Genomic DNA, 10,102 nt, shown 5'->3' with positions numbered 1-10,102 from the left:
TTCATCACCATTTCCAAATCTTCATTGTTTATTATGAAACAAAAAAGTGAACAAGCAAGACTTACAGAATTACTCCTCCTCCTATCTCTATCTCTCAAACCCATGACGGAAATCACCAACCTGAGCTCCGACTTGACGGAGCTGATCCTCTCCTACCTCCCCATCCCGACCCTCGTCCGAGCCTCCACCGTCTGCAAGCTCTGGCAATCCATCATCTCCTCCACCACCTTCTCCGCCACGTAAACCCAAACCCAAACCCAATCCCACCCCTGGTTCTTCCTCTACGGCATCCACAACACCTCCTCCAAGAACAACCAGTCCTTCGCCTTCGACCCTCTCTCCAACCGCTGGCTCCGCCTCCCCACCCCCACCTTCCCTCCCCACCACTACTCCCACTCCTGCTTCCTCGGCGCCGACGGCTTCTTCCTCATCACCGCCCCCAACTTCACCTACTCCAGAATCCTCAAGCGCTCTTAGCGCTCCACCTCGCCTCTCTACTTCTCCCGCATCAACCCTCTTCTCGGCGTTTTCGACTCCGGCTCTCTCCTCCCCAACTTCATCGTCGTCGGCGGTGTCAGATTCATCGGCAACTTGGTCGACATCGAGGACGGCTTGGCCGTCGAGATCTACAGCCCCGACTCCGATTCCTGGCAGCTCCGTCCTCCTCTCCCTGCTGATTTCAGATCCGGCAATTCCTCCCAGTCCTTGTCATCCGCCCTCTTCAAAGGGAGGTTCTCCGGTGGTTGCAGAGGAAGAGAAGAAGAAGAAGAAGAGAGGTCGAGGGAGAGAGAGAGACTGTGCGGCAGGAGAGAGGGAGGGAGAGAGAAAATATAAAAAAAGGGGGAGAAAAATTAAAAAAAATAGAGAAAAAAATAAAAATAGAAAATTAGGGGCATAATAGTCATTTCGGATCATTTTGGACTTGTTATATGAGAATTTGAGAGAATAAGGACTATTCAGTTTAATTTAAAAGGCGAGGGACCAAACTATTTTTCAGGAAAAAGTATGAGGAGTAACAAGTATTTAATCCTTTATTTTATGTAGACTTTCCAATTCAATAATATTAGATTGTATTCCTTATTATTTTCCTTATCTATTTTCATTTTCCCATTTCACTACATACTCATTAAAGCATTCATATATATTTAATAAGAATTAAAAATATGATTAAGATCATGTGACATAAAAATATATGATATATTTGTTGAACGCATATTAAGGGAAAACAAAATAAATCCTCTTATGATTTATGACCTAAATCTAAGTGAATCCATTATATTTGCAAAAAAAAAACTAAAAACTAAAAATATTTAAATAATTAATCATGTGGTACAAAAAATACAGAAAACAAAAATAAACATTAAAAAACGAATGATTTTTTTTTTTAGAATAAAAACAAATGATTTTTTTTTTTTTTTTTGCACAGCTAAAATAGAAAAAAAATATAATAGTTCATTGCATTTTCATATTGATTAGACATTAATTTTTGAAACTCAAGTTTAATTAAGAAATGTATTTAGTTAAGATTTATAGAGTGATTAAATTATTGAAATGACTAAATTTTTTATTTTAAAGATAATAATTTGTTTGCAAATTATATGAGTGAGGTTATTTGAGGAAGTTTAGTGAGGTTTAGTGAGTAAATTTAGTATTTGAAAATTTGATAAGAGGTGTAAAAAGCATAGAGGTCAAGTGAGTAAATTTGGAGGTTCCAATAGAAAAACTCTTTTCTTTTCCCGTGCGCAAAAGCTAGAGATGTGGTTCCAATGCGGTCACTGTTCATTTGCATTAAAGACATAAAGGATAGTTAAATTTCTATGGAATTACAAAAATTACTACTCACTATCACGATACATCAGCTCTCTCTCTCTCTCTCCAAAATCGAAACCTCCATTTTTCTCCAAAATCAAAACCTCCATTTTAGCGGCGAAGCAACAAAGCAAGGTTCCGGCAAAGCAACAAATCGAGGCTTCGGCGGCGATGCAACGAATCTAGGCTCCGGCAGCGAGACAACAGATCTAGGATCCGACGGCGAAAAGGAACTACTGAGGCTACTGACCCGCAAAACGAAGCCTCAGGTCTCTTCCGACGAAGCCCTATCCAATTCCGAGGAGGAGGAGCCGATCAACGACGAAGAGGACGAGGAAGAGCTAGAGGTCGTCGCTCACTCCGCCGACTCAGACAACGAAGACGCCACCGAGGACAACTCCCACGGCTCCGATGATGAGTCCGCGCTGACTGAGAATGACTATGACTTTGAAGAAGAGGTATATTTTTGATTAGGAGAGAATCCGATTTGTTTTGGTTGGATCTGAGCTTTAGGTGTTGCCATTTGCATGCCTTATAGTTGTTTTCTTTTGTAATTTGTGGAGTTTGTTGCGTTGGGGAGTTGTGGTTTAGGGATTGGTTAGGTTTGCCTGTTGTAATAGCGAGGGAGATAAAACAATGCCAGGACTTGGGCGTTTTTTTGATTGATTTTTTTTGCATGTTCCATTTTCGGAAGCTAGAACTGAGTAGAGGAGAACCCAGGCTAGTATACTACTGGGGGTCAGTACGCTACTGAGGGTCAGTATACTACTGGGGTTAGTATAGTACTGAGGGTCAGTATACTACTAACAGTCAATACTCATATTTGCATTTGTCATATACACAGATTAATCGCAATGACAAATGGGAAGGCTGCTGTAATAAAAGAAGAGGACACAATGTTAATTTGCTACTATACGTAATATGCTTGCAGCAATGTATATGTATCTTTTTACTTACCTTACTGAATGTCAGTAGCTTTAACTAAATGAATACCTTCACTTCGATTTCTCTATCATTTTGTAGTTTGACTGTGGAACATATATATCCTAAACTATATACAACAAGTTGCAAATAACCAGGGAGTCAGGGACAGAAGTGTTTACGCAGACAATGTGCTACAAATTGAAAAGGAAATCAAAGAGAGCCTCAAGCACATGAGGAAATCTTGATGGAGAAATTTCTTCACCATGAGAAGAGGTGGAATTCGAAGCAACTTGTATGTGAAAGCAGCAAAGCCAAAGATAAATGATATAGTGTTCAAGTTTCATATTGTAATATGTATAAATAATTTTTGGGATTATTAAATAAATGAGTTGTTTATAAGAAAAACAAAGATGGAATGTAGAAATATTCTTTCTTCATAATGCTACTGAAATTCAGCAGTGTTAATTCACATTATTCAAATCACAAGGGCAATTTTGTAATTTATTTATCAATAGAAACAATTCAAAAACAAAAGGAATTTGACCGCAAGGCATAATACCTTGCGCGTGGGCCTTGCACATTACCGCATGGGAATTCAAAAAAATAGGCCTGCTAATGGTAATTTATGCACTAAAAGTGTAGGTAGTGGTAATTTGCTATAATATGTATAGGAAAGCTGTTTGAGCAAAAAAAAAAAATGCATAATGAGAATATACAATTCTATTATAAATCAGGGAGAAATATCACTTTGGTCATCGAACTATGGGTCGTTCGACACTTTGGTCATCCAACTTTTAAAAACTTCATTTTGGTCATTGAACTATGGGTATGTATATCGCTTTGGTCATTCTGTCAGTTTTCTCTGTTATCTCCAGGGGTATTTTGGAGATGAAATGTTTTTTCCGTCATTTTTATAACTTAATCTAATTTTCTCCGCCTAAACATAAAACTTCATCCAATTTTGCCAACTTTTCCCTCATTTTATTCATGCATTCATCATCAGTAATCAAAGCATACAACAGAGAAAAATAATCGAGTCAGAGAATGATTCAAAGTGAGGGAATATAAGAGGAAGAAAAATATTGATTTAATAAATCGAGGAATTATAAAAGGGAAAAGTTGGCAAAATTGGATGAAGTTTTATGTTTAGGCGGGAAAGTTGGATTAAGTTATAAAAATGGCGAGTAAACCTTTAAATCTCCAAAATACCCTTGGAGTTAACAGAGAAAACAGACGGAATGACCAAAGTGATATGCGATGATATAGTTCGATGACCAAAATGAAGTTTTTAAAAGTTGGATGACCAAAGTGTCGAGCAAGCCATAGTTCGATGACCAAAGTGATATTTCTGCCTATAAATCATGCTAGACTGTGATGTCCTCCTTATCTAGCTAGCTGCACACAAAACAGCAGATAGATCCTATTCCTCAAAAGGAATCAACCATACCAAGTTCAACTGAGATGTTTAATCAAGTCGAAAAAGAATTTTAATTATCCACATTAATTAATTAAAAATACATTTTCTCGATGGAATGTTAGGCAAATTACTTTTCATCATTATTATTACTTACTTTATAACCCGAATTAATTGTGTTCCTAAACATTCTCGAATCGTAACAGTCATTCATTTGTGCTGTAACTCCACTAAACTAATGATTACCGGTTTAATTCATTCCAAAAAAAATAATTCAAACAAATCCGTTCTCTAATAGATTTTTTCCTCTCATCATTGTCCGAACCTCGAAAACTTATCACGGGCGTCTCTACCATATTCTCGAACATTTTGTTGATAAAACAGAATCCTCAATCACATAGGAAAAGGATTGCCGACAAAAAAGTATCCCTCACGCCTCAAACCCTATAAAAGTTCGCAATCCAATCCTCCAAATACATCAAACGAAATCAGAGCCGTCAATCTACAAGCCGGATAGCGCCAGCCAGGCGTACACCGTACATCACGGCCACCACATCCATTCCCTTTCCCATTCAACGTAGGTGTGCGCAGCTGTTTCCAACCCAATAAGACCCAACCTGGTCCCACTTTAAATTACCAAAACACCCTCACCCCGAAATTAAATTTCCCATCGGAAAATTAGGAAAAAACCGAAAACAAAAACCAAGAGCTCTCTCTCTCTCTCCACTATATAACCAGGGCTTGGTCTCATTCTTCGAGCGACGCAATCGTCAAAACTAGGGCATCTTCTCTCGTTCTTCTCCTCTCTCTCTCTCTCTCTCTGATTTCTATTAGGCGCTAGGGTTTCGAAAACCGGAATCTCGATTACGATATATTACGAATCTGATTATAAAGCCTTTGTTAGTTTTCTTCGATTAGTAAGAAAATTTTGTAGTAAATTTGAATCTGAAGCGTGTGTTTGATTATGAGAATGAATATGAAGCGATCGAGGAAATCAATTTCTTGGGCTCCTGCAGTTAAACTTTGTCAGGTATAATCGCAAAATCTTAAAATTTTGGATTTTTTTTTAATTTGTTTTGATTTGGATCCAAGGCTGTTCTTAGATTTGTTTATTAAAATTTCCAGATATCCATCCCTCTAATTATGAAGAAAGCAACAACTGATATGGTTGATTAGATTATGATTTTTAATTTTTATATTTACTGTTCAAAGAAAGCTTGAACAATTGGATTTCAATTGATTAAAAAAGGGAGAAGTGAAAGGGAAAGCCATTGCAATATTGACAGTGACATTGGCTTGAATTTATGAATAGATCAAAGACAAATGACCAATATGTTGTTATGAAATATGTTAATCGGGCGAAAACAAGATGAAAATCATGATGGTTTAATTGATTGGTGAGAGGATGGGGATTGCGATAAAATCTATTAGTCATGGTACTCTTTAGCCCTATCAATGAACTGAATGATTTTATCGAAAGGATCACAGAATTATAAACACGAATCAGGAGACTTAGAATATGATTTGATTGCCATGAAATCTAGTCCTTCTGATTGAAAGTAAATGATCTCATTGAAAATGATCTCGTTGAAAGGTTACGAAGTGTGTTGAAATCGTGTTTTTTTTATTAATTATCAACCCAAATTAAGATTAATAATAATGGCCTTAGAAAATAGTATAACTATTACTATTTACGCATACGATTACTAACCTTGGACCTGCCATTTATATGAAAACTTGAAACACCATTATTCGACAATCATCCCCTCCTTAGTACAAGGCATTTGAAAGTTTAAATCTTTTGATCTTTTTTATGTGAGTATTTTTTATTTTTAGATTGTTAATCCTTAATATAGAAAGCATAAGTTCAAAAGTTTGGACTTGCCATTAAATATGAAAACATGAAACACTATTATTCGACAATCATCCTCGCCTTCGTATAAGGCATTTGAAAGTTTAAAGCTTTTGATCTTTGTTATGTGAGTATTTGTTGTTTTTAGATTGTTGATCATTAATATAGAAAGCATAACTTTGAAAGTTTAGAGCTTATAACTTCATTTTCGATTAAAAAGGCCTTCCTGATAATGGAAATATTTTCACAATTAGCGTAAAATTTTAAATAATAATAAAAATTTCCTTTTCTATCTGTTATGTTACTTAAACCCTAAACAAGCCTTTAGCATTTTGAAGCTGCAATTGCATGAGCTTCTTGAAAACAGACTTATAACCTGCTTAAGAGAGAGGATGTGTGTATGACTAGAATTGCCTACTTACCTCTTTATTGTCAGGAGTAGTTACTACTGCATATCCTTTTCAGATTGAAAATAAGAGCTACCAGTTGCATAGAGCCAGGGTATCTACATAATAGGGTTAGGGTCTGCATTGATAAGTTGGTCGTAAAGATAAAAGTCTGGCATGAATAATGTATTATACATTTTTTTTTTATAGAAATTAAGTGACAAAACAGGGCCTTTGTGTCAGATTCAGATAGCATTTACTGAAATAATTCACGAACTCACCCAAAGTTCAAATATACCATCCTTTGCTATGCAATTGATACTAGATCCCCAAAACAGTTATATTATACCCCTGATGATTTTGGTGCTTCATAGATGCAAAAATGAAAATACGGAAAAACCTTGACATAAAGACTATTGTTGATAGCAATTTATGTACAGTTTGGGAGCCATGTCAACCATTTGTAAGACTTAACTAGTTTTTTTGGCTTTTAGGTTTTCAGATGGGTCACATCCAAGATTTAAACCCTGTAAAGCCATTGTAGTAGATTCAAAATTGTATATTACAAATTTTGTACTAATGTTTGAGGCTTTATAAAGAAAAATGGTTGGTGAGAAAATGTGAATTGTCAATGTCATGCTGGTCTTTGCCTGCATTTGTATGATTTCCATGATAGGGTTCTTGAATTGCACCATTTGAAAGTATAACATCCTTAAAAAACTGAACATTTCTTCAGACAATGTCTCTGTTTCTTAAAATGATCCTTCATATGTTCTATCTTCGTGTCAAAATTTTTCTCTTCAATAGTTTATGGAAATATTAATGATTGTTGTGGCTGACTAAGTTTTGGCTTCAACAGGTAAAGCTGTTCTCTTCTTTGGATTGTCCTGTGGAAGTTGGCATGAAATATCAAGGTCATTTTCAACCGAAGACATCAAGTATGTTGCATTCCAGTTCTTTTGAACACAATGATAGCCCGCCTGGTTTTGAAGTAGGTATCTCTGTGAAGCAATCTAAGCTGCAACATTTCCCCATCCCTCAGATTAGGTGGCAATGCCCTTCCAAGGTAAGCAGATGATAGATCTCTGTTAAAATACGATGTACTACGCTTGTGATGCAAAAGACTATTGTTTGTATCTTTTACTCAAACATGTGTTCTGCTCATTCCGAATTAAAGAATCAAAATGCATATCTGCCTGTATTTGTAATTGATGTATTGATTCAAATGTTTTTATTTTATTTTAACAGCTTATTATGCGTGACGGCTGGCGTGTAGCAGCTGGTGAGGAAAGTGAAGAAGCCAAGGCTGAAAAACTAAGAGAGATGAGAGTGCTTGAGGCAGTATATCCTCGTTTTTCTGCAATTCCACCTAGGTAAGGTTTTCTCTTTATATCTGGAAGTATGTTTGCTAGTAGGTTATTGTACATAGGATTCAGCTTGATCATCTTTTCGCACTTGCAGCCCCTCTGTTTCGTTGGACGTAGAACATGAGCATTATGATCATAGCCTCACTCCTTGTGTTCCCATCAATCCAATTGAAGAAGAGTCCCAAGAAGATCAAGAAGATCTAACACCAGTAAACACCACTGTAGTCTCTCAGCTACCAGGTTTTTCCCAAGGTCTGTTGGCATCTGGAACTGCAAATGTTTCTGAGTCCAACCCTCCTGGTTTGGAGCAAGTACATGCACCAGGAAAGTTACCTAATCAAAGTGCTGATTTTACGGCCATTGCTTCAGCTGCATTAACTGCAATGAAGAATAGCAGCGAGAAGGAAAGTATGATCGATACTGATTTGCTTATTAAGATTCTTAACGATCCGAAAATGCTCCAGAAATTGATTAATGTACATGGACCACAAGCCAATACAGGAATTGCATCAGTGAATACACATACTGCACCCAGTTCAAAGACGGTAACTCCCTATGTTCCCTCATCCCTTTCAAACTCTGATATGCAAAGGACTCCAGATGGTAACTTCCACATGCCAGGTAAAGTGGGTACTACTTTGAATGCAATCCCTCTTCAACCAGATACTGTTCAATTATCTGGGTTAAAGCGACCTGCACCATCACCACCATTACCTTCCTCATCCAGCCCTCAAGCTGACCATGTTCAATCTGGGTTAAAGCGACCTGCACTATCGCCACCACTACCTTCCTTGTCCAGCCCTCAAGCTGACCATGTTCTACTGCCCAGACTGCCAAATCAGGCACAACCCCCATTAAGTGCATCGCCTGAACAGAACATGGTTCCCTTAGGATCTTTCCCAGTCCAGGAACCCGGAATTGTCAAGGACATGAACTACTATAAGAACCTCATTAGGCAACATGGAACAGAAAATAAAGAAATGCAGGACCCCATTTTGCTCAAAAATGGTAACAATCATAATCACTTGGTGGACTTGAAAATGTCTGTAAACTCTAATCCAGCAGAAATGAGGACCAAGAAACCGAAACATTGCATGTTTTTCAAAACTGCCAAGGGATGTCGTAAGGGTGCTAATTGTGAATACCTCCATGACATGTCGTTAAATTGGCGAACTGGTATGGAGGCCCAAAGTGCCAAGAGAATGAAACTAAATGGGGTTAATAAGGGGAGGAGTATGTTTTAGGTAATACTTGTTAGTGGTAAAATCCATCACTTTTTTTCCAATTTTGTAAAAAGTTTGGGAAAGGGGTAGACTTTCAGACCCAGGCCAAGTATTTTTTTTTTAATTTCTTTTTTATTTACTTAGGCATTTTGCAAAGATTAATGAGAATTTCATGAAATGTTTTTTGATTATGTTGTTTGTTATACACTGTTTAATTTCCAAATCCTCATCAATGTGGCTCATCTGGCCCCATCAGCACAAACAAGAGAAAGGACAGACCCAGAAGCCCACAAGCGTGATTTGGCCTTGATAGTAAATCTCTTTGGAGAATAATTATTTGATGATTGACTTGGTATTGCATTAATTGTTTCATTTGTTTGGAAGTTTGGAACAATTGATTTTTTTTTTTAAAGAATACATAATTTCATTACGTATTCATGGTCAGAAGGTACGTACATCAGATGCTGTCTTATATTAAAATCATAAATGGCACAAGCCGCCAAGTAAAAGACAGGTGACTCTCACCGTTAACATATACGCTTCATTATTGAGCCTAAAATAAAGAAAACAAATCTGCACTACCTACCTCCCTTTTAACAGTAACCTATGTTGGTATATATATATACATAATCAAAATGGGGACCTCAATTGGTGTACCATTGAAACAACCTAGTCGCCTAGAGACCTCAATTGGTGTACAACTAGAGGAACTAAGATGCAACTTACTAAGACCATACTTCTAGTGTTAGGCATGGAGGATTAGAGGAACCTCCACCCCAATTGCCAAGCTGCTAAGTAAAGGATGAGGGTGTCAAAGCACCCTCCATATAGGCCCAGCTAGCAAATGAGTCAAAAAGCCCACAATCTCCTTGTAACCCATTTCTAGAGCAAATCACAAAAGTCCAAGCTTAGAGACAGGAAAAGGAGAAGCAGCCCATAAGCACCATCACCTTGTCGGGAGGTCTTCCTCCCTAGCAGGACATCGTTAGCGACGAATCTACAAGTCGAGAACCTAGAACACCGCTGCTGTAATCAACAACGAGGTTGGACTTCAACCACCGACTTCGCTGCTGGGAATGACTAAGCACCACCGAGAAATTCATGATTGTCACTGCTGGGAACTACAA

At 37.5% G+C, this 10,102-nt stretch overlaps 1 protein-coding gene and 1 pseudogene across 1 annotated transcript; both read left to right on the top strand.

Moving 5' to 3' along the window:
• Positions 1 to 2,279, top strand: LOC133740831 (F-box/kelch-repeat protein At3g24760-like; annotated as a pseudogene).
• Positions 2,280 to 4,887: 2,608 nt separating this feature from the next.
• Positions 4,888 to 9,166, top strand: LOC133716852 (zinc finger CCCH domain-containing protein 6-like). Its single transcript, XM_062143507.1, has 4 exons — positions 4,888 to 5,177; positions 7,245 to 7,451; positions 7,634 to 7,758; positions 7,847 to 9,166. The coding sequence occupies exons 1-4, from the start codon at positions 5,112 to 5,114 to the stop codon at positions 8,994 to 8,996; spliced, it is 1,548 nt and encodes a 515-aa protein (XP_061999491.1). The 5' UTR covers positions 4,888 to 5,111; the 3' UTR covers positions 8,997 to 9,166.
• The last annotated feature ends 936 nt before the right edge of the window (positions 9,167 to 10,102 follow it).

This window comes from Rosa rugosa, chromosome 1 (genome assembly GCF_958449725.1).
Source record: "Rosa rugosa chromosome 1, drRosRugo1.1, whole genome shotgun sequence".
Classification (NCBI taxonomy): Eukaryota; Viridiplantae; Streptophyta; class Magnoliopsida; order Rosales; family Rosaceae; genus Rosa; species Rosa rugosa.
This window is presented reverse-complemented; position numbering and strand designations above follow the sequence as displayed.